This window comes from Stigmatopora argus, chromosome 11, assembly GCF_051989625.1.
Source record: "Stigmatopora argus isolate UIUO_Sarg chromosome 11, RoL_Sarg_1.0, whole genome shotgun sequence".
Classification (NCBI taxonomy): domain Eukaryota; kingdom Metazoa; phylum Chordata; class Actinopteri; order Syngnathiformes; family Syngnathidae; genus Stigmatopora; species Stigmatopora argus.
This window is the reverse complement of record NC_135397.1, coordinates 17,883,054-17,907,375: the sequence shown is the minus strand read 5'-3', so window position 1 is coordinate 17,907,375 and position 24,322 is coordinate 17,883,054. Positions and strand designations below refer to the sequence as shown.

Genomic DNA, 24,322 nt, shown 5'->3' with positions numbered 1-24,322 from the left:
GCTACTGTATGTATGTTTTTGACCCAGCAGATTTGATCACTTTTTTCTGTTCACCCATAATAAGAGTTGTAGAAACAACTGGAAACTCAAGAGAGCAATGACATCATGTTCTGTTAAGTGTATGTAAACTTTTGACAACTATATATACATATACACACACATTTTTATACACTGGGTCAACTTGCACAATTGGTGGTTGACTAAATACTTATTTGCCCCACTGTAGGTATTAGTTACTTTGTGAGTAGATGGTGATATCCCTTCACCTTTCAATCTCTCTCTCCTCCGTCCCCCCTGTCTCTCCCGTCCCCCTCTCTCTCTCGCCCCCTTTCCCTCTCCCGTACCCCTCTCACACCCGTTCCTCTCTCTCACCCCTCCCCCTCTCTCACCCGTCCCCTCTCTCTCCCCTCCCTTCTCTCTCCCACCTCCCCTTTCTCTCCCCTCCCCTCTCTCTCCCGTCTCCTCTCTCACCTCCTCTCTTTCTCTTCCTTCCCCTCTCTCCCTCTCTCACCTCCCCTCTTTCTCTTCCTTCCCCTCTCTCTCCCCTCCCCTCTCTCACCTCCCTTCTCTCTCGCCTACACTCCCCCCCCCCCCCCCCTCCCTCCTTTGCGCACTCCGTGGTAAACACTACCCTCTGTCTGTACTGAATATTGCCACAATTTAGTATTGAACATCATAACCACTAGATCAGACATGGGCAAACTACGGCCCGCGGGCCATATACGGCCCGTTAGGCCTTTTAATCCGGCCCGCCGACGTTGTCCAAATTATATATATATATATATATATACATATATATATACATATATATATATATATACATATATATATATATATATATATATATATATATATATATATATATATATATATATATATATGCGGTCAAAATACAGGAAATCATTGGATGACCTGCATGAGCAATTCTGCCGTCGGTTTTGTGATTTTGGAAAAATTGACAGCTGGTGTCATGTCCTTTCTCACAAGAGCCGGAAAGGGTTCCACAGGAGTTGCAGTTGGAACTGATTGATCTCCAATGTGACAAGTTCAACTCCCTGAAAGTCTCTGAGTTTTAGGCTTCATTAAGTGCAGCCAAATTTCCAAACATCCAGAAGATGGCACAGAGGATTCTGGTGTTATTTGGCTCTACATGTGTGTGAACAGACCTTTAGTCTGATGAAAACCAAGAAAGCACCCCATAAATCCCAGATGAGTGATGAGTATGTTCATACTTTAGTCCTTTTTTTCTGTTTATGTTTCATATGTACCGTTAACGGATGCAGTTTTTATATGTATCGTATCTTGTGCTGACCCGGCCCGCCTGTCAAATTTTTAAAGTCAATGTGGCCCCCGGGCCGAAAAGTTTGCCCAACCCTGCACTAGATAGTTATTAGTTACTTTGTGAGTAGGTGGTGAATTAGAACAAATTAAAATATGTTTTTCTATTGTATTATCCTGTTTTTGGTCGATTAATTTGTATTTACTTCATTTCTGTGGAAAAAAAATGATTTAAGATTAGAGTAAATTGACATCCGAGCTTGGTCCCGGAACACATTGAGATCATATCGCAGGGTATTACTGTACACACATACAACTATGATAATGGATCTGCGTCTCCTTGTGCCCTGCGATTGGCTGGCCACCTATTCAGGATCTACCCCTCCTGGTGCCATAGTTGGCTGGGATAGACTCCACCACCCCCTGCGACTCTTGTGAGGATAAGCGTTATATCTAAAATGATCTTTTAATGAAATATTTTTTATTAAAATGTGAAATGCGGAAATTTGCATTTTATTCTGCATTTCCGTGCAATTGTGTGGCTGTCCTCGTTATTAACAACATTTAACAGTGTGTCTGTCAATGCAATATCAACAAAATGTACTCTAGAAAACATTAAAACATATTTCTAACATTTTGAGAGAAATGTATATGAATGTCTAAATCCTCAAGACCTGTACTCCAAGCAGAATGGTGAAGGCCAGACCTGGTTTTCCAGCTCTTGCAGTTCTTCCAATTCTGTGAAAAGGACCAGGAAATGTTTTTAAACCAAACAACATCTAATATTGGCAAATACATTGACAAACTCATTAGTCTTATTTCATATGAGAGCTCACCTGTGAATATATGTCCTGATGTATTGAGGGGCATCATAGTTCACAACACATTTGACCCCAGAGATGTCAATGCCTCTGGCAGCTGCATCAGTGCTTATCAACCTGCAATTGACAATTGGAGAGGTGAGGCAAGGAAGCACTTTGAAAAAGTACATTATTGTAAACAAATCGGAATAGCTTGTTTATCAGCCAATCAAAAGTTTAAGACCATTGCTCAAAAATAAAACTAGAATAAAAATTCGGGAGTACGACTCAATGACAATTAGTCTCCGCTGTTCTTGTTAATCGCTTGAAAAAAGTTGTTTGAGTTTTCTTGATTCGAATGTTGCCCCCCAAAAAAATTGTGGGAACTTTGCTCCAACTGGTGAGGATGACCTCATGAAGGGCATGAGCTGTCTGGTACTGATGGCTAGTTTTATAAACTTCTCTCAACATCCATACCTAAATGTTCTTAATGGCATTTAAATTGAGGGAACAAACAGGGTATAATAAAATAGTGATATTGCTCCTTGAAGTCCTTCATCAAGTGAACATTGTCTCAAAAGTATTTGAAGACAGTCGCGGAGCAAATTGTGGATCACATTAACAGCAGTCCATAATCCCTGAGCAGGTTGTAATTTGGCTTGAGAAAACAATTCTGCTGAGATGGCGGTTAGCTTCTTTCTAGAAAACACAAACTCAAAAGATAAAGGCGGTGTCATTGGTGCAGTTTTCATTGATCTCAAAAGGGGCATTCGACACCATCAACTACAAGATACTGCTGACTATAATGTCTAGTTTAAATTTCTCACCAAGCATGCTAAATTGGATAGAATCATACATACAATGCGGTCTAAAAAGTATTTACCCCTTCCTGATTTTTGTTTTTGCATATTTATCATACACAAAGGATTTTTTCCCCCCAAGATGGCGCCATCAGGCGGCAGCCGGTGGCAGTAGATCTGTCGACTCATATTTGTTTTTCGTGTTTTACAGCCTTTCTATTTTTTTTAAATACATTTTTATATTTCTTTATATATTCCTTTTTGCTGAGTCCCTCAGTAGTCTGGAGCTGAAGAATCAACAGTAACAGAGTACAACACTCCCTTTCCGGCTTGGTACGCGCCGACAGCTCTTTCATCTTACCGAGGAGGGATCTCACTTTCCCCATAAAATAGATGGAAGGATTGGTCTGAAGCGTTGCTGCTTCTTCTCACTTTTGTCCAGCTCCGGATTTCCAGCGGCATCGAGGTGTTAATCTTTCTGCTGTGTATTGTCACAGCTGATCCCATGTCTATAACAGCGGCGGTATGGCTGAATGGTTCCAAAAAAGAACTAGCAGGAAGAAAGTAAGCTAATAGAACAAATAAAGTTGTAAAAACCTTTAAGTAAAAACTTTAGTTAAATTGTAATTAAAAAAAAGATAGAAAGGCTGTAAAACACAGAAAACGAGTAGGAGCGGACAGGAGCTACTGCCACCGGCTGCCGCCTGACGCGCCATCTTGAAAAAATTACAAACTTGTCTGGCCCTCCGTGAAAAAGTAATGGCCCCCTGAAGCTAACAACGGGTTGTGCCATTTTTGGCAGCAATAACTGAAATCAAACGTTTATGATAATTTGTGATGACGCTACGAGGATGTTTTTCCCACTCTTCTGTGCAGAATTGTTTCAAATCTGCAATATTAGAGGTTTTTTTAAGCATGAACAGCCCATTTCAGATGAGAGCACAGCATTTCAATAGGATTTAAATCCAGACATCGACCTGGCCACTCCAAAATCTTAGTTTCTTTTTTTTTTTTTTAGCCATTCAGAAGTGGACCTGCTCGTGCTTTGGATTGAGTGCACGAAGTGAGAGCCGGACGTTCTCCTTCAAAACTTGCTGATAGACAGCAGAATTCATTCTTCCATCAATTACAGCAGTCCTGATCCTGAGGCAGCAAAGCAGCCCCATACCATCACACTGCAACCACCATTCTTCACTGTTGGTTCAGTGTTCTTTTGATGAGGTGCCGTCCCATTTTTTCACCAAATCTAACAGGCTACACACTTTCCACTAACTTCACCTTTTGACTCATCAGTCCTCAGAATGTTCTTCCAAAAGTGTGGTGGATCATCAAGATGTTTTTTGGTAAACGAAAGACAACCCTTTATATTCTTTTTGGACAGCAATTGGATTGGATAACTTTATTCATCCCGTATTCGGGAAATTTCGTTGTTCCAGTGGCCAGAGGGTGAGGATGCAGGAATAGGAAAGGCATTTTAGACATAAATAGATAGGTAATAAGTAGGTCAAGAAATAAATACATGAATAAATATATAATTAAATAAGCGTGTTGCTTAGCACATATATACATACACATAAATGTACATGCATGCATACGGTAGGTCTTAACACAGCCATTTTTTTGTTAAAGAGCCTGACAGCTGATGGGAGGAAGGATCTGCGGAAGCGCTCCTTCCTGCAATGAGGGTGCCGCAGTCTATTGCTAAAGGAGCTTCGGAGGGACTCCACAGACTCATGCAGGGGGTGGGAGGTGCTGTCCATGATGGACATCATCCTGGTCAGCATTCTCCGCTCTCCCACTTCCTCCACAGAGTCCAAAGGACAGCCCAGAACAGAGCTGGCCCTCCTGACCAGCTTATTCAGCCTGTTCCTGTCCCTCTCCGTGCTCCCGCATCCCCAACAAAGCACTGCATAAAACACTGTAGATGCCACCACAGTGTCGTAGAAAGTCCTCAGCAGTGTCCTGCACACTCCAAAGGACTCTAGACTCCTCAGTAGGTAGAGGCGGCTCTGGCCCCTTTTGTACAGGGCAGCTGTGTTTGTGGACCAGTCTAGTTTGTTGTTGAGGTGAACACCCAGCTACTTAAAATTCTCCACGATTTCAATGTCTGTACCCTGGATGTTCACCTGAGTGGTGAATGGTTTTCGCCTTGGAACTCTGCCATGGATGCCAAGCTTTGACCAGTGGTTTTCTCATAGTAGAGTCATGAACATTGACCTTAATTGAGGCCAGCGAGGCAAGATGTGGTTAGTAAAATAGTAAACTTTTTGAATCGCAGACCCTACCTTACCACACAGCTGTCAAATGGCTCAGCCTGTGCAAAATGCTAAAAAGAGCGCGGGTCTGATGAGTTTATTTTTGACAAATGTATCATTTATCAGTTATTACACATTTGCTACAGTTTATAAATGCTTTTGCCAGCAATTAAGAACACAGACCTTTGGACAACTTACAGAGGAGGACGTGAAGTACTGATGCAATACAGGCAGAGCACTTTAAATCATGATCTATGCTGGATTTCTCTTCTCTTATGAACTTTCCAAACATGAGATGTGCTAAAAATTTTGATTTTCTTTGGCTCTACCTACATATGTGGAGTATGGAATGTATTCTTTATACTATTATATAGTGTAGTCATTAGAATACAATTTTGCATAGACGTGGTTTAGTGGAAATTTCCAGCAATGACACCTATGAGTTATGGGCGCGTCATCTACTATGACACCGCCCATTCCTTTGTCCATGTTTTCCCGCCTAAAGTTTGTACCAACACCCGTTTCTATGTCACGTGATCTTTGTCAATAAAGTAAGCTGAGCTGTGGGGGGCTGGCAGGGATTCAAGCTGGTCAGGCGGGAAGATAGACACATCTCCCCGCCCTGGCCTCTTTGACCCTCTTTCAACTGAAGCAAGGAAATCCCATCATTACTGCCTGTGTGCTTCCTCTGATTCGAAGTTATTGAATGTACAGACGCTCCCCTACTTACGAACATACAACTTACGAACAACAGTACATACGAACATGTCTGCAAATTGCGTTTGTCGAAAAATGTTCGTAAGTTCGATTTTGTATTTTTTTCCGAGTAGTGCTTCTTTCCGCTGCTAATACCGACGCCTGGCGCTGTGAGAGCTCAGCTCACCCAGCATCTACCTTCTTCTGTCCAATTCGTTGCAATGCGGAAGTGCGTGAACGCATCTCCAGTGCGCAAAGAACCTTTTTCATTTGTATCATTAAATATCTTGTGCATCCATTATTGAATATGGTTGGTAAAAAGCGAAAGGCTTCTATTGAGGGAGGTGCAAGGAAGAGGCAAGCCATTTCATTTGAAACGAGTGGCAATAATAACGAACCTTGATGCGCGTGAGAGTGGTGAGCGTTGCACGGGCATACAACTTGAATCGTTCGACCGTCAGTACCATTTATAAACAGAAAGATCTAGCAGCAGGACCCAAATATTGAACATTGCACAAAGTTTGCAAATCAATTGAATGATGCCATACAGTGCTACCGCATCATTTATGATGAAAAAAAGAAGACAACTGTGCAATCGTCGTTAGATCGCTTCTTTCGGCCAGTTTTTAATACATAAATCTCTCTCTCTCTCGCTATACAGTACTGTACGTTCTCTCCATTTTATTAAATGTTTTTTCAGTACAAACCAATGCGTGTTACTTATACAAGCCTTAAACATACAAATGCACTTATATAAACCTTCAATATACTTATATAGGCCTTAAACATAAATTATAATACAAAATATAGCACTGAATATCAACTTACAAATTCAACTTATGAACAATCGCTCGGAACCTAACTCGTTCGTAAGTAGGGGAGCGTCTGTATATGTATTGGATCCAACATTTTCTGGTGCCTTTGAACCCCAGGAGAGATTCATTTCTGAATTTTCGGACCGCGATAGATTGGATGCCAAGATTACTGACGTCAGCTACTCTGAGACAGAGAGATGTAGAGAGAAGGAGACAGAGAGATGTAGAGAGAGAGAGACAGAGAGATGTAGAGAGAGAGACAGAGAGATGTAGAGAGAGACAGAGATGTAGAGAGAGACAGAGATGTAGAGAGAGAGACAGAGAGATGTAGAGAGAGAGAGACAGAGAAATGGAGAGAGAGAGACAGAGAGAGAGAGACAGAGAGATGTAGAGAGAGAGAGACAGAGAGATGTAGAGAGAGACAGAGAGATGTAGAGGGAGAGATGTAGAGAGAGACAGAGAGATGTAGAGAGAGAGACAGAGAGATGTAGAGAGAGAGACAGAGAAATGGAGAGAGAGAGAGATGTAGAGAGAGACAGAGATGTAGAGAGAGAGAGACAGAGAGAGAGGGACAGAGAGAGACATATTTAGAGAGAGAGACAGAGAGAGACATATTTAGAGAGACAGAGAGATGTAGAGAGAGAGGGACAGAGAGAGACAGAGAGATGTAGAGAGAGAGACAGAGAGACGTAGAGAGAGAGATGTAGAGAGAGAGGGACAGAGAGAGACAGAGTTTTAGAGAGACAGAGAGATGTAGAGAGAGAGACAGAGAGACGTAGAGAGAGAAAGATGTAGAGAGAGAGGGACAGAGAGAGACAGAGTTTTAGAGAGACAGAGAGATGTAGAGAGAGAGAGACAGAGAGACGTAGAGAGAGAAAGATGTAGAGAGAGAGGGACAGAGAGACAGAGTTTTAGAGAGACAGAGAGATGTAGAGAGAGAGACAGAGAGACGTAGAGAGAGAAAGATGTAGAGAGAGAGGGACAGAGAGATGTAGAGAGAGAAAGATGTAGAGAGAGAGGGACAGAGAGAGACAGAGCGATGTAGAGAGAGAGAGACAGAGAGATGTAGAGAGAGAGACAGAGAGATGTAGAGAGAGAGACAGAGAGATGTAGAGAGAGAGACAGAGAGATGTAGAGAGAGAGACACACAGAGAGATGTAGAGAGAGAGAGACAGAGATGTAGAGAGAGAGAGACAGAGATATGTAGAGAGAGACAGACAGATGTTGAGAGACAGACAGATGTAGAGAGAGAGACAGACAGATGTAGAGAGAGAGACAGAGAGATGTAGAGAGAGACAGAGATGTAGAGAGAGAGATGTAGAGAGAGAGACAGAGAGATGAAGAGAGAGAGACAGAGAGAGAGATGAAGAGAGAGAGACAGAGAGATGTAGAGAGAGAGACAGAGAGATGTAGAGAGAGAGACAGAGAGATGAAGAGAGAGAGACAGAGAGAGAGATGAAGAGAGAGAGACAGAGAGATGTAGAGAGAGAGATGAAGAGAGAGAGACAGAGAGATTTAGAGAGAGAGACAGAGAGATGTAGAGAGAGAGACAGAGAGATGTAGAGAGAGAGAGATGTAGAGAGAGAGAGATGTAGAGAGAGACAGATGTAGAGAGAGAGACAGAGAGATGTAGAGAGAGAGAGATGTAGAGAGAGAGAGATGTAGAGAGAGACAGATGTAGAGAGAGAGACAGAGAGATGTAGAGAGAGACAGAGAGATGTAGAGAGAGAAAGAGAGATGTAGAGAGAGACAGAGAGATGTAGAGAGAGCGAGACAGAGAGATGTAGAGAGAGAGGGACAGAGATGTAGAGAGAGAGAACGAGAGATGGAGAGAGAGAGACAGAGAGATGTAGAGAGAGACAGAGAGATGTAGAGAGAGACAGAGAGATGTAGAGAGAGAGAGATAGAGATGTAGAGAGAGAGATGTAGAGAGAGAGAGAGATGTAGAGAGAGAGACAGAGAGATGTAGAGAGAGACAGAGAGATGTAGAGAGGGACAGAGAGATGTAGAGAGAGAGACAGAGAGATGTAGAGAGAGAGAGACAGAGAGATGTAAAGAGAGAGAGAGAGATGTAGAGAGACAGAGAGATGTAGAGAGAGAGACAGAGAGATGTAGAGAGAGAGACAGAGAGATGTAGAGAGAGAGACAGAGAGATGTAGAGAGAGAGACAGAGAGATGTAGAGAGAGAGACAGAGAGATGTAGAGAGAGAGACAGAGAGATGTAGAGAGAGCGAGACAGAGAGATGTAGAGAGAGCGAGACAGAGAGATGTAGAGAGAGAGGGACAGAGATGTAGAGAGAGAGAACGAGAGATGTAGAGAGAGAGACAGAGAGATGTAGAGAGACAGAGAGATGTAGAGAGAGAGACAGAGAGATGTAGAGAGAGAGACAGAGAGATGTAGCGAGAGAGAGACAGAGAGATGTAGAGAGAGAGAGACAGAGAGATGTAGAGAGGGAGAGACAGAGAGATGTAGAGAGGGAGGGACAGAGAGATGTAGAGAGAGAGACAGAGAGATTTAGAGAGAGAGAGACAGAGAGATGTAGAGAGGGAGGGACAGAGAGATGTAGAGAGAGACAGAGAGATGTAGAGAGAGAGAGACATAGAGAGAGACAGAGGGATGTAGAGAGAGAGACAGAGAGACGTAGAGAGAGAGAGAGATGTAGAGAGAGGGACATAGATTTAGAGAGAGAGACAGAGAGATGTAGAGAGAGACAGAGAGAGACAGAGGGATGTAGAGAGAGAGACAGAGACGTAGAGAGAGAGATGTAGAGAGGGACATAGATTTAGAGAGAGAGACAGAGAGATGTAGAGAGAGAGACATAGAGAGAGACAGAGGGATGTAGAGAGAGACAGAGAGACGTAGAGAGAGAGATGTAGAGAGAGAGGGACAGAGAGAGACATAGATTTAGAGAGAGAGACAGAGAGATGTAGAGAGAGGGACAGAGAGAGACAGATTTAGAGAAAGACAGAGAGACGTAGAGAGAGACAGAGGGATGTAGAGAGAGAGACAGAGAGATGTAGAGAGAGAGAGATGTAGAGAGAGAGGGACAGAGAGACATAGATTTAGAGAGAGAGACAGAGAGATGTAGAGAGAGAGGGACAGAGAGAGACATAGATTTAGAGAAAGAGACAGAGATGTAGAGAGAGAGACGTAGAGAGAGACAGAGGGATGTAGAGAGAGAGACAGAGAGACGTAGAGAGACAGAGAGACGTAGAGAGAGACAGAGAGACATAGAGAGAGACAGAGAGACGTAGAGAGAGACAGAGAGACGTAGAGAGAGACAGAGGGATGTAGAGAGAGAGACAGAGAGACGTAGAGAGAGAGAGATGTAGAGAGAGAGGGACAGAGAGAGACATAGATTTAGAGAGAGACAGAGAGATGTAGAGAGAGAGGGACAGAGAGAGACAGATTTAGAGAAAGAGACAGAGATGTAGAGAGAGAGAGACGTAGAGAGAGACAGAGGGATGTAGAGAGAGAGAGACAGAGAGACGTAGAGAGAGATGTAGAGAGAGAGGGACAGAGAGAGACATAGATTTAGAGAGAGAGTCAGAGATGTAGAGAGAGAGGGACAGAGAGAGACAGATTTAGAGAAAGAGACAGAGAGATGTAGAGAGAGAGAGAGACAGAGAGATGTAGAGAGAGAGACAGAGAGAGAGAGATTTAGAGAGAGGGACAGAGAGAGACATAGATTTAGAGAAAGAGACAGAGAGAGACAGAGAGAGAGAGATTTAGAGAGAGGGACAGAGAGAGACATAGATTTAGAGAAAGAGACAGAGAGATGTAGAGAGAGAGACAGAGAGATGTAGAGAGAGAGACAGAGAGAGAGAGATGTAGAGAGAGAGAGAGACAGAGTTTGTAGAGAGAGAGACAGAGAGAGAGAGATTTAGAGAGAGGGACAGAGAGAGACATAGATTTAGAGAAAGAGACAGAGAGATGTAGAGAGAGAGAGACAGAGAGATGTAGAGAGAGAGACAGAGAGAGAGAGATGTAGAGAGAGGGACAGAGAGACAGAGAGACGTAGAGAGAGAGAGACGTAGAGAGAGAGAGAGATGTAGAGATTGAGAGGGACAGAGAGAGACAGAGAGACGTAGAGAGAGATGTAGAGATTGAGAGGGACAGAGAGAGACAGAGAGACGTAGAGAGAGAGACAGAGAGACGTAGAGAGAGAGAGATGTAGAGAGAGAGGGACAGAGAGAGACAGAGAGACGTAGAGAGAGAGAGACAGAGAGACGTAGAGAGAGAGAGAGATGTAGAGAGAGAGAGGGACAGAGAGAGACAGAGAGAAGTAGAGAGAGAGACAGAGAGACGTAGAGAGAGAGAGATGTAGAGAGAGAGGGACAGAGAGAGACAGAGTTTTAGAGAGAGAGACAGAGAGAGAGAGAGACAGAGAGAGAGAGAGACAGAGAGAGACAGAGTTTTAGAGAGAGAGACAGAGAGAGAGAGATGTAGAGAGAGGGACAGAGAGACTAGAGAGAGAGACAGAGAGACAGAGAGAGACAGAGTTTTAGAGAGAGAGACAGAGAGAGAGAGATGTAGAGAGAGGGACAGAGAGACTAGAGAGAGAGACAGAGAGACGTAGAGACAGAGAGATGTAGAGAGAGAGAGGGACAGAGAGAGACAGAGTTTTAGAGAGAGAGACAGAGATGTAGAGAGAGAGGGACAGAGAGATGTAGAGAGACAGAGAGATGTGGAGAGAGATGTAAAGAGAGAGACAGAGAGATGTAGAGAGAGAGACAGAGAGATGTAGAGAGAGAGACAGAGATATGTAGAGAGAGAGACAGACAGATGTTGAGAGAGAGAGACAGACAGATGTTGAGAGAGAGAGACAGAGAGATGCAGAGAGAGACAGAGAGATGTAGAGAGAGATGTAGAGAGAGAGACAGAGATGTGGAGAGAGAGACAGAGATGTGGAGAGAGAGACAGAGAGATGTAGAGAGAGAGACAGAGATGTGGAGAGAGAGACAGAGAGATGTGGAGAGAGAGACAGAGAGATGTGGAGAGAGAGACAGAGAGATGTGGAGAGAGAGACAGAGAGATGTAGAGAGAGAGACAGAGACGTAGAGAGAGACAGAGATGTAGAGAGAGAGAGACAGAGAGATGTAGAGAGAGAGAGACAGAGAGATGTAGAGAGAGAGACAGAGATGTAGAGAGAGAGACAGAGATGTAGAGAGAGAGACAGAGATGTAGAGAGAGGGACAGAGAGAGACAGAGATGTAGAGAGAGAGACAGAGATGTAGAGAGAGAGACAGAGATGTAGAGGGACAGAGAGAGACAGAGATGTAGAGAGAGAGACAGAGATGTAGAGAGAGAGACAGAGATGTAGAGAGAGAGACAGAGATGTAGAGAGATACAGAGATGAAGAGAGGGACAGAGAGACAGAGATGTAGAGAGAGAGAGAGAGAGATGTAGAGAGAGGGACAGAGAGAGACAGAGATGTAGAGAGAGAGACAGAGATGTAGAGAGAGACAGAGATGTAGAGAGAGAGACAGAGATGGAGAGAGAGAGAGACAGAGATGTAGAGAGAGAGACAGAGATGAAGAGAGAGGGACAGAGAGAGAGAGATGTAGCGAGAGAGACAGAGATGAAGAGAGAGGGACAGAGAGAGACAGAGATGTAATGAGAGAGACAGAGAGAGAGAGAGAGAGAGAGAGAGATGTAGAGAGAGAGACAGAGAGAGAGAGATGTTTAGAGACAGAGAGACAGAGATGTAGAGAGAGAGACAGAGAGAGAGAGATGTAGAGAGAGAGACAGAGAGAGAGAGATGTTTAGAGACAGAGAGATGTAGAGAGAGAGAGATGTAGAGAGAAAGAGAGAGACAGAGATGTAGAGAGAAAGAGAGAGACAGAGATGTAGAAAGAGAGAGACAGAGATGTAGAGAGAAAGAGAGACAGAGATGTAGAGAGAAAGACAGAGATGTAGAGAGAAAGAGAGAGACAGAGATGTAGAGAGAAAGAGAGAGACAGAGAGATGTAGACAACAACCACACCGAGCACCGCTTCCTAGTATCTTTTTGACCAACGCCCGATCCATCACCCACAAAATGGATGAGTTGGAACTTTGAATTGCTACCATTCCTTTGTTAGGAACTGTAACATTATTCTCATTACGGAAACATGGTTACACCCGCAAATCCCCGACGCTGCGGTTTCGCTAGCTAGCCGAACGCTTTTTCGGAACGATCGTTCAAAAGAATTAACAGGCAAAAGCAAAGGAGTAGGACTTTGCATGTTTATACACATTGAATGGTGTTGTGACAGTAGGATCATTTACACTCACTGTTCCCCGGATTAAGAGCTATTGGCAATACGATGTAGCCCCTATTATTTATAGAGCGAGATAACGGTCGTCATTGTAACGCCGATCTACATACCTCCGGATGGGAACGTTAACACGGCACTTAACCTCCTGCTAACGGCTGCAAACAAACAGCAGCTTGACCACCCCGGTGGAGTCTTTATTGCCGCTGGTGACTTCAACAAAGCGTGTTTAAAGACTGTTTTACCTAAGTTTATTCAATACGTAAAATGTAACACGAGAGAAGACAAAACTCTTGACCATGTCTTTTCTAACATCAAACATGCTTATAAAGCCACTTGCCTCTCTCAACTAGCTGGATCAGATCACCTCTGCCTATCCCTCACCCCCGCTGACACTCCACTCCGGAGGCTAACAAGGCCACAAATAAAGATAATAAAAACTTGGCCCGAGGACGCTCTTTCTCAGCTGCAGGACTGTTTTTCCCGCACCAACTGGGAACTTTTCGAACAAGACAACCTCCAGGACTACACGGACACTGTACTTTCCTACATCAAAAACTGCATGGACGTCACTATAAATAAACGGATACGGGTTTTTCCTAACCAAAAACCCTGGATGACCAATGAGACACAGGCACTCATCAAATGCCGTAACACCGCCTTCAGATCAGGGGACAAGATAAAATATAGAGCTGCCAGAGCAGAGCTGAAAAGAGGCATTAGAAAGGCCAAGGCAGCATATACAAAGAAAATTGAGGAGCACTTCACAGAAAATAACCCAAAGAAGATGTGGCAGGGAATACGACATATTACCAATTACAATGACAATAATGTGTCTGTTAACGCAGATGCCTCACTAGCAGAAGAACTGAACCGTTTCTTTGCCCGCTTTGAGACTAACAAATCAGACCCAGTCTCAACACATCCACCACCCTGCAGCAGTACACTGGAGCTTCAGGAAAATGAAGTGAGACAGGTACTGCGGACTGTGAACACCAGGAAGGCTGCTGGCCCTGACGGAGTACCTGGGAAGGTGTTCAAAGTCTGTGCTGACCAGCTGGCTGGAGTCTTCACAAAAAAATTCAATTGTTCCCTGCAAAAATCAATCACTCCATCCTTCCTGAAATCTGCCACCATTATCCCTGTACCCAAAAAGCCAACCATTGACAGCATGAATGATTGATTATAGGCCTGTTGCACTCACGCCTGTGATCATGAAGTCCTTTTAAAAGTTGGTAGCCCACCATATCAGGAATACAATCCCTTCCTCAGTTGACCTTCACCAGTTTGCTTATAGAGCAAACAGGTCCACTGAGGATGCTATCGCCATTGCTCAACACGGAGTCACCTGGAACACCATGGGAATTACGTGAGGATGCTTTTCATTGACTATAGCTCAGCCTTCAACACCATAAAACCGGACATTCTGACTGACACTCTCCCACCTTGGACTATCCTCTTCCATCTGCTGCTGGATAAAGAACTTCTTGACCAACCGACCACAAACTGTTAGACTTGGCCCCCACCTCTCTTCCTCCATTACACTGAGCACTGGCTCCCCTCAAGGCTGTGTACGGAGTCCTCTTCTGTACTCCCTGTACACATATGACTGTACACCAACCCACCAGTCTAACTCCATCATCAAATTTGCTGATGACACCACTGTGGTCGGACTCATCTCAGGAGGGGATGAGTCGGCCTACAGAGATTAGGTCAACAAACTGTCTTTGTGGTGCTCGGTGAGCCATCTCACACTGAACACCACGAAAACTTAAGAAATAATCCTGAACTTTTGCAAACACATCACAGATCTGGCCCCACTCCTCATAAATGGAGTATGTGTAGACAGGGTCCAGTCCTTTAAATTCCTGGGGGTCCACGTCACGAATAAGCTCTCCTGGTCTAGAAACATCACAGCAGTAGTGAAGAAGGCTCAGAAACGACTCCATTTCTTCAGGGTACTCAGGAGGAACAACTTGGACACTAAGCTTCTGGTAACCTTCTATAGAACCACTGTAGAGAGCATCCTGGCATAATGCATCACAGTGTGGTACTCTGGAAGCACGGCAGCAGACAAAAAGGCCATGCAGAAAGTGATTAACACTGCCCAGAAGATCGTCGGCTGCTCTCTTCCCTTTCTGGAAGACATTGCCAGCCCTCGTTACCTCAGCAGAGCCAGGAACATCATAGGGGACCCTTACCACCCTGGTCACAATCTGTTCCAGCTGCTGCCCTCTGGCAGACACTATAGGTCCCACAAAGCACGGACAAATAGGCTTAAGGACAGTTTTTCCCCACATCCATCAGAACTCTAAATTTGCGGTAACATAACACACATTCCCTTCTGAGGTAATATGAAAAGATGTTTGGGTGGTGATCTGCCTCCTACTAGCTGACTGAAGGTAAGTGAAAGACAGTGAGAGGTAAGCGACCTGTATCCATAACAGCAGAATGCCAAATTACAAGTCTGTAACTATCACTTATTTAGGTCTTCTGCCGAGTAAACGCAGCTTATGGAGAAGCACCACCAATTTCGTCACACGCAGTTTCTGGGTGTGATGACAAGTAGGCTTTTTTGTTGTTGATAATGACGACAGGGCCTATGTCCGATTATTATTATTATTATTTCCTGAGGGTACTCAGGAGGAACAACTTGGACACTAAGCTTCTGGTAACCTTCTATAGAGCCACTGTGGAGAGCATCCTGGCATACTGCATTACTGTGTGCTACGCTGGAAGCACGGCAGCAGACAGAAAGGCCATGCAGAGAGTGATCAACACTGCCCAGAAGATCATCGGCTGCTCTCTGCCCTCACTGGAAGACATTGCCAGCCCTCGCTACCGGGAACATTGTCAGGGACCCATAACACCCTGGTCACAACCTGTTCCAGCTGCTGCCCTCTGGCAGACGCTACAGGTCTAGCACGGACAAATAGACTTAAGGACAGTTTTTTTTCCCACAGCCATCAGGACTCTGAACTTGCGTTAGCACGACACACAATCCCTTCTGTGCAATAACTTCGGGGTGTGCAATAATATCTTAGATTGTGCAATATTTTAGAATGTACCTTAACAGGATGTGACTATTTATATGTTTATATTACTTATTTATGTTCTTTTACTGGGAAAACACACTTTATGGAGTTGCACCAACAATTTCGTTATACGCAGCTGTGTATGATGACAAGGGCTTTTGATGATTTGAGGATGATGATAAAGCCTATGTCTGAACATATTGCTGAACATAAGTGGGTCAAAAATGAGCTGGTGAGGTTTTTTTCTTGAAATATCTTCGGACTGAAAATTTGTTATCATTTCATATTCCAGGTATTCCTCAAAATACCACGTGCTACTTCTTCCACATGTTTGATGTGTCTCCCAGGTGGTTTGGGCAAACTTTAAACGATACTTTTTATGGATATCTTTTAGAAATGGCTTTCTTCTTGCCACTCTTCCATAAAGGCCAGATTTGTGCCATGTACGACTGGTTGTTGTCCTATGGGCAGACTCTTCCACCTCACTTGGCTGCATCTCTGATCAGGCTTCTCCTTGTTCGAGGGGAAAGTTTAGAGTGACGGCCGGGACTTGGTGGATTTGCAGTGATACTCCTTCCAATTCAATATAATTGCTTGCACAGTGCTCCTTGAGATGTTAAAAGCTTGGGAAACCTTTTTGTATCCAAATCCGGCTTTAAACTTCACAACAGTATCTCGGGCCCTGCCTGGTGTGCTTCTTGTTCTTCATGAAGCTCTCTGTACTTTAAACAAAAACCTGAGACAATCTCAGAGCAGGTGCATTCATACGGAGAAATGATTACACACAGGTCGATTCTATTTATTATTATCAGCCGACATTGGATCATTGAGAGATCCTCACTGAACTTTTGGAGTGAGTTTGCTGCATTTAAATTAAAGGGTTGGATAATATTGCACGTCCCACTTTTCAGTTTTTATTTGTTAAATAAGTATAAAATATCCAATATATTTCGTTCCACTTCACGATTGTGTCACAAATGTTGATTCTTGACAAAAAAAAAAAAATATTATCTTTATGTTTCAAGCCTGAAATGTGGCAAAAGGTGGAAAAGTTCAAGGTGGACAAATATTGACAAGGCACTGTAACTGTGCCCTTTGTCAAGTAGGTCAGATTCCTCGGTTAATTTGACAAACACAGTGATATAAGAAGTGAAATTACGTTAATAGGATTTACCCAATTTTCTCGCAAATAAGCCGTATTTGTCGCTAAAAAAATGACTACATTTTTAAATGATGACTTTTCACATTACATGAAAACAGACTAAATTCATGTTCTTGAATTCAAATAGATTCTGATAAAAAAAGATATGCATTCTTACAGGTTTATCTTTCCCTGTTCAAATTCTTTCAGCTTCTTCTTTCTTCCTCCAGGGGACAATCGCGAAGAGAACTCTGCGACTTGAACACCACCAAAGAGCTTTACCAACAGGCACAGTCTGAGTAACAAGAAAGTGGAAACATTCTCTTAAAACCCAAATAAAAATTGACCATTAAAAAAACAAATAGGTTGGCTTTCTCAAACCTGTGCGCTGTATCTCTTGAGTTGACAAAACAAAGGATTGGGCTGAGCTTCATGCTCAGGATAAAGTGGAGAAGGATAAGAGGTTTTTTGCTTAGTGCAGAAGGCACATAAAACTCCTACAAAAGATCAACACATTCAATGATATCCCAGACTGTCTATATACATACAAGACTCACCGACAGATTTGGGGGGAAGTCAAACTGCTCGGGTTTTTGGTTGTCAATAGATGGTTGAGGGCAGTGACTACTGGGATGGTTGACAGAGCTAAAAAGTCTTGGCTGGTGGAGGCCCAGCTGCTGCAATTTCTCTGGGTTTTGAGTGAGTGTAGCAGAAAAAAGCAGCTTCTGGAGTGGTATTTGAGGAGGGGACAGGCTGTAATGGAGCAAGTGAGAGTTCAAACTGTCATATATTCAAAATTTTCACTTTTTCTAAAATGTAATATTTGGCAGCGGAGTATCTAAATAATTTGTTTTTATTAATAAATATAACATTTAATCCAAAAGGCTTACTTTGGGTCGAGCAGTGATTGAGATCCCAGAGCTGCCAAACACCGAAAATCATATTTCAGAATGGGTAAAGAGAATTTTCAAATTTTGGGAGATTTTTTCCTTGTGCCGTTTAAGAGCACACGTTCTAATTTTAAAGTCGTTTTTTGGATAATTGTATCACTTTTTTTTTTAAAAAAAAGCTGCAAACAACACATTAATGATTATTGAGGACTTTATTACACAAAATTTGTGTGAATGCAATCATATAAAAATATTTGTGGCAATCAACATTTTCAATTAAAAAATGAATAATGAAAGACCTGCCAATTTAATCAATTTTCTTAGTTCTATTAAATTTCTCAGTTGCACGCTTGACCTCTTAACTCCTCCCTTGAATATTCCTGTTCATAGCAAGCTGCTTCTGCCAGTTGCATGTCCATCTTTACCAAGCACATGGCCTCAAGTGTGCTTGGTCCCAATGACATCCTGAAGTCTATTCTGATCTTCCTCACAGCACTGAAAACACGCTCACATGGCATTGCGGTGGGGAATCAAAAGTATGCCTGCAATCATTGTTATGTTAGCATATTTTGGGTTTCCAGAGTGGTCTTTTATTTCGCCTACTATTCCCCATTGCACATCTGCTCTCTCCTGTACTGAAATGTCTCCTAGCTCCTCAACTTGCACGCAGCTGAATTCTTCTTCAAAGGCATCAACTTCACAGTCAGGCTTCATGTGTGGGAATCTGTTGATGAAGTACCTTACACTTGTGAAGGAACTTTTTTTGATGATCCTGAGACCAGCTACCTCAGCATGTTTGAGCAATTCGTCCTTCATTGGAAATTGTTCTTTTACATATCTCACTGCAGTTTTATAAAACTTTTTCAAACTTGTGCAGATGGCAGTCACTTTTTTTCAGGCATTTCTTGCTCTTTCACGTACTGACGAACATTCTCACCAATACAAAGTCCTTCATCCTTTTTCTCAAATGGAATACTAATCTTCTCATAATCCACTTTCACTTCCAACAAGTCTTTGTCACGCAAAGCAACAGTTTTCATGAACTTCACCATCAGTTTTAGGTAGAAGTCTTTCATCAGTCTTCTGAGCTTGTGGATTAGGGGGGCTACTGACTGTAGTGTCATGTTTAAGGTTGTGAATAATTCCAGTATATAGCTCAGAAAAAGCATGTAGCAGAGAGCAGTATGGCTACAGAGAAACTTGTATGCTCTGGCTAGTCTGCTGTTGTGATGTGGAGATTTCTTCTTCTCCTCCACAAAAAATGACTTAAAGACTTCCTCAATACAAGGACACGGTCAATGCTTCATTGAAAGCTACCTGGTGGGAACGTATTTCAGGAAGTTCAAGTTTGCGTCCCCACACAACTCCGCTTCAATCTTTAACTCCCTCTGACGTTTTGCACTATTCTTAAGGTGATAAGAAATATTCACAAGCACATCGTCGTAGTCAACTGGTAGGACACCTGACATTACTGGAGCATTATCACTGGAAACTGCAACACCACTTTACCAACTGAGATCATATTTCAGTAACTCTGCTCTTAGTGTTAAAAATGTTATGGCCATTTGCAGACACTTCTGTAACCACCGGAGCAGATAAAAGTGATGTTGAGATTTTCTGGTTTCCAATTAAATGTTGCAACACTACGGGAAAAAACTTATCTGAGTTGTCGTTACTGCCGTCTGTACTGAGTGTGAATAATCCTCTTGCATTAGGCAATACAACTTGAAATATTCTCCGCTTTTTGCAATAGTAAGGCTTTGGTGTTTGTGTGGGCGGCTGCATAGTCTTTCACAATTTTTGAATTCGAAAAGATGGCTTTGAATAGTGGACCACAATGATTAGTAGCACTCAGCTGCATGTTGCTCCACAATACAATTGGCCATTTTCATCTCTGCTACACTTACGTTGTGTTGGTGAGTATCCACAGTAGCAGAGTTTACTCCCAAGGAGGTAAAGATGGATTGCTGGGATTTCATCGATCCAGCCTTCGCTTTATGATTTTTCCCAGACACGTGTTTTGTACAGTCACTGAGGCCACCATGATTAACAAGAAAGTACTTATAGTACGCAAATAATTCTTCGGTTAATGGCGCCAAACACGGATATATAATACTGTATTCCATATTGAATTTTTGCAGGCTGCAGTTCGTTGAAATTTTTTTTTGATGATAAAATAGCAGTATCACATTTCGTACATCTTTGCTGCTTCAAAAATCTATCGAAACTACATCCCCGTGACCTAAATGGATTTCACATATGACACATCCGTTTAGGTCACGTGGATGTAGTTTCGATTTGTGCCTTCCTCAATCGGCAAATTTTAACTGAAAAAGTTATTAAACGCAAACGTAACTTTTCGAAACACTGATTGCGTCAGACATTGCTTGATTTTTTTTATTTCCGTAGTTTTCATTGAAAATACCGATTTCGTAATTTGCTATAAACTGGCGTAGTAAACTAGATTCTTAGTATTTGGTAGCTCTGAGATCCCTCTTTTTATGTGTATTGATTATGATTAATTCTGCCCGAGCAGTGACTGCTGCAAAATATAAGTTGGCAAATTAATTAAGAGAGGAGATTTGACTGGCAACTGCTGCAAAATATAAGTTGGCAAATTAATTAAGAAAGGAGATTTTACTGGCAACTGCTGCAAAATATAAATTGGCAAATTAATCAAGAGAGGAGATTTTACTGGCAGATAATACCGTATTTTCACACCTTTAGGGCGCAAATAAATTTCTATAAAATGGTCGATGCGCCTAATCGATCGGTGTGCCTTTTCTGTGGACTAAATTCAATTTTGGTAGGCCCTGACCGCTTGAGTGACTGGTTATATTTCTTGCCGCCACGCTACTTATTGCAATCAACCCCAGCGGACGTTCACCCTAAAAATAGCGCATAAAAGCATTACGGTAAATCCATTCAAAACATCCCAAGGGAGTGGCAAGGGATCCCACTTCTGTGTGCTCGCAGCGCTTTTAACCCTCAAAAACACTCACACTCAAAGAAACAGCATTTTTTTCCAAGATGGCGCCGTTCACGCGGCAGCCAGAAGCAGTAGCTATGTACACTCATGTTTTTCGTGTTTTACAGCCTTTCTATCTTTTTTATAATTACATTTTAATATTTCTTAATTGGATTGGATAACTTTATTAATCCCGTATTCGGGAAATTTCATTGTGACAGTAGCAAGAAAAGGCATAGTTATAAGTTAGACAGTACAGTCAAAGGCCGCAGAACAACAAAGCAAAAGCAAAAAGCACAGAGTACAAAGCAAATCAAAGTCAATGGGATCATTAAGAATCACCAAATCATTAAGACATTCCTTTTTACTTTACTTTGTACTTTATACTTTAATGTTTTAACAACTTTCCTTGTTCTGTTAGCCTGGCTTCTTTCGGCTACTTATTTTTTGGAACCATTCAGCCATGGCTACGCTGTCACACACATGGGACTAGTTGTTACAATACGCAGCAGAAGGAGCAACACCTCGGTGCCGCCGGAGATTCTGAGCTGGACAAAAGTGCCGGGAGAAGAGGCAGCGCTTCTGACCAACCATTCCATCATGGGATAAGATGGAAGAGCTGTCGGCGCTTACCAGCAACGGAGTCGAGGGGCTCTACTCTGCTACTGTTGTCTTCAGCTCCAGACTACTGAGGAACTGTGCGGATAAGCTTGGAAGAGTGACTCTGCATATTCTCTACCTCGGTCATAGTCTGCAGAAGTTCCCCATCTTGTGGAAGACTTCCTGTGTGTGGTTCCAGTTTTTGTCCAACTTAACGTCTTGAGTCTATATCCGTTTTTGCTACCGCAACCAAAATTGCGCCGTTCAAGTGGCAGCTGGTGGCTAGCTCCGTCCACTCTTGCTCGTTTTGTGTTTTTGCTGCTTTTCTGTCTTAATGATTTGATTTGGTGATTCTTAATGATCCCATTTACTTTGATTTGCTTTGTACTTTGTGCTTTTGCTTTGTTGTTCTGCGACTGTACTGTCTAACTTATAACAATGCCTTTTCTTGCTACTGTCACAATGAAATTTCCCGAATACGGGATGAATAAAGCTATCCAATTCAATCCAATATTAGAGCTATAGAGAGGAAATGCCTGACGTGAATGAAAACAGAATGCGGGTGTAAACGCTTGGAAAATTGACTGAAGCCATGGATCGAACCAAATTTAACAGCTTTGCTAACGGCTCGGGAGTGATGAATGCCGGAGGGCCAACATAGTAGTTTGTGCAGGCAGCGTCGCACGAGTTACGTGACGATTTGGAATGAATTGTCGATGCCGATATAACAGCGAGGAGAATCAAAGGCTTGGGAGTGATGCATGTCGCGAGTTACAATGGAATGTGGATGGCTGGGCTCAAGTGTCGGCCAGCACTGTTGTTCAAGCTTTCACCAAAGCTGGAATTAAGTTCCCGGCCGGGATACACAACTCCGACTGACAGTGGAGCCTAGCATGTTGAACGCCGAACTCTATTTCAGAGTGTACCTTTTACCTCAATAAAGGTACTCGGATGATTCGCCTAAAGACGTTTCGCCGACGGACGTTTGACAGACGGACAGGTCGCCGAATGGACGTTCCACCGAACGGAGGTTTCGCTGAAACGGGATTCGCGCGCTCGCCCCGCCCCCGGATCGTGTGTGTACATGTTTTGCAACCTCAGCCCGCGGGCTATATACGGCCCGTTAGGATTTTTAATCCGGCCCGCCGAGTAGGTAAATCATATCCCTACGGTCATCGGAGGGGTTTCTCCCCGGGAACAGTGCTTCGTGGGCGGATTTTAATGACACATGCTGAGTTTCATTATCAAGCTCCATATATTTCCCGAGTTTGAGCACTTTAAAAATCGGCGGGGGTTCCCCTCCGAGCCTATCCGAGAATAGTGCACCGTGAGCGGACTGGGTTGGACGACACCCCGCTGAATTTCTGCAGCTCCGGAAATTTTTCAAATTTGAGCACCACACACATTGGAGGGGTTTTTCACCGAGCACAGTGCTCTGTGGGCGGACAGGGGTGACACATGCCCCGCTGGAATCCTGAGCTCCATATTTTTTTTCTAAGCGTGAGCACCACACACATCGGCGGCGTTTTTTCCCGAGCGTAACCAAGGATTGTGACACATGAGCGGATTGAGTTGGCTGATGCCCCGCTGAAATCCTGAGCTCCATAAATTTTTCTAAGTGTGAGCACCACACACATCAACGGTGTTTTCCCCAGTGCTTATCTGACATTTGATGTCGCAAATACAAATACTAGTATTTGTATTTAATCATTAAACGCTGTTTTCGGCTGGATTTGACCGAATTTGAGAGCATTTTGAGCCGTTTGGCGAATGGCTCTGTTCTTAAAATGGCCGACAAGCGACGACGTCGAGCTCCGTTGCCTCACAACGTGCTTCGGAAATCTACTAAGTATACACGAAGAATATGTGAATTTCCTTTGTCTTCTTTTAAATAAAATACTAGTATAAAATACAATACTAGTATTGTATATACAAATACTAGTATTTGTATTTAATCATTAAACGCTGTTTTAAGATGGATTTAGAAAAATTTCTGGAGCTGCAGAAATGGAGCTCGATAATGAAACTCGGCATGTGTCATTAAAATCCGCCCACGAAGCACTGTTCCCGGGGAGAAACCCCTCCGATGACCGTAGGGCTATAATTTACCTACTCGGCGGGCCGGATTAAAAATCCTAACGGTATATGGCCCGCGGGCCGAGGTTGCAAAACATGTACACACACGATCCGAGGGCGGGGCGAGCGCGCGAATCCCGTTTCAGCGAAACCTCCGTTCGGCCGAACCTCCATTCGGCCAAACCTCCGTTCGGCCGAATGACCGTTCGGTGGAACGTCCATTCGGCGACCTGTCCGTCTGTCAAACGTCCGTCGGCGAAACGTCTTTAGGCGAATCATCCGGCCACGCTCAATAAAGCATTATCAAACTTAGTTTTGCTCGTGCTGTCTTTAAAAAAAATACACGCTAGCGGCTAGACTAACTTATGCTAGCAGCTAGCATAACATACGTTAGTGGCTAGCATAACATAGGTACGCTAGCGGCTAGCATAACATAGGTACGCTAGCAGATAGCATAACACAGGTACGCTAGCGGCTAGCATAACACACTACACTAGCCTAGTGTCATGCTAGCGCCTTTTCTGAAGGGCTCAATGTATTGACAAAAAAAAGGAAATATACCCGCAAATGAGACTGCGCCCTATCAAACGGTGCGTTTCATAGGTGTGAAAATACGGTACAGAAATTACAATTTTCTTACCAGAAATTTAAGGTGTAATGGCAGCCATATTGCTTTCTAATTCTAATCCAATTATCTCAATTCTTTCGAT

The 24,322-nt window shown here is 43.2% G+C and overlaps 1 protein-coding gene across 5 annotated transcripts in view; it reads right to left on the bottom strand.

Moving 5' to 3' along the window:
- Positions 1-24,322, bottom strand: part of ddx51 (DEAD (Asp-Glu-Ala-Asp) box polypeptide 51) — an 87,584-nt gene that overhangs the window by 15,445 nt on the left and 47,817 nt on the right. For 3 of the 5 annotated variants that reach the window (XM_077613659.1, XM_077613662.1, XM_077613663.1), the window contains 5 exons: positions 17,636-17,831; positions 17,460-17,575; positions 17,257-17,373; positions 2,115-2,216; positions 1,953-2,016 (listed from right to left, as the gene is read on the bottom strand). In XM_077613659.1, the coding sequence (XP_077469785.1) occupies positions 1,953-2,016; positions 2,115-2,216; positions 17,257-17,373; positions 17,460-17,575; positions 17,636-17,831 (595 nt within the window). The remainder of the gene's footprint in view (positions 1-1,952; positions 2,017-2,114; positions 2,217-17,256; positions 17,374-17,459; positions 17,576-17,635; positions 17,832-24,322) is intronic. The other 2 variants (XR_013303935.1, XM_077613661.1) reach the window with 1 other exon arrangement.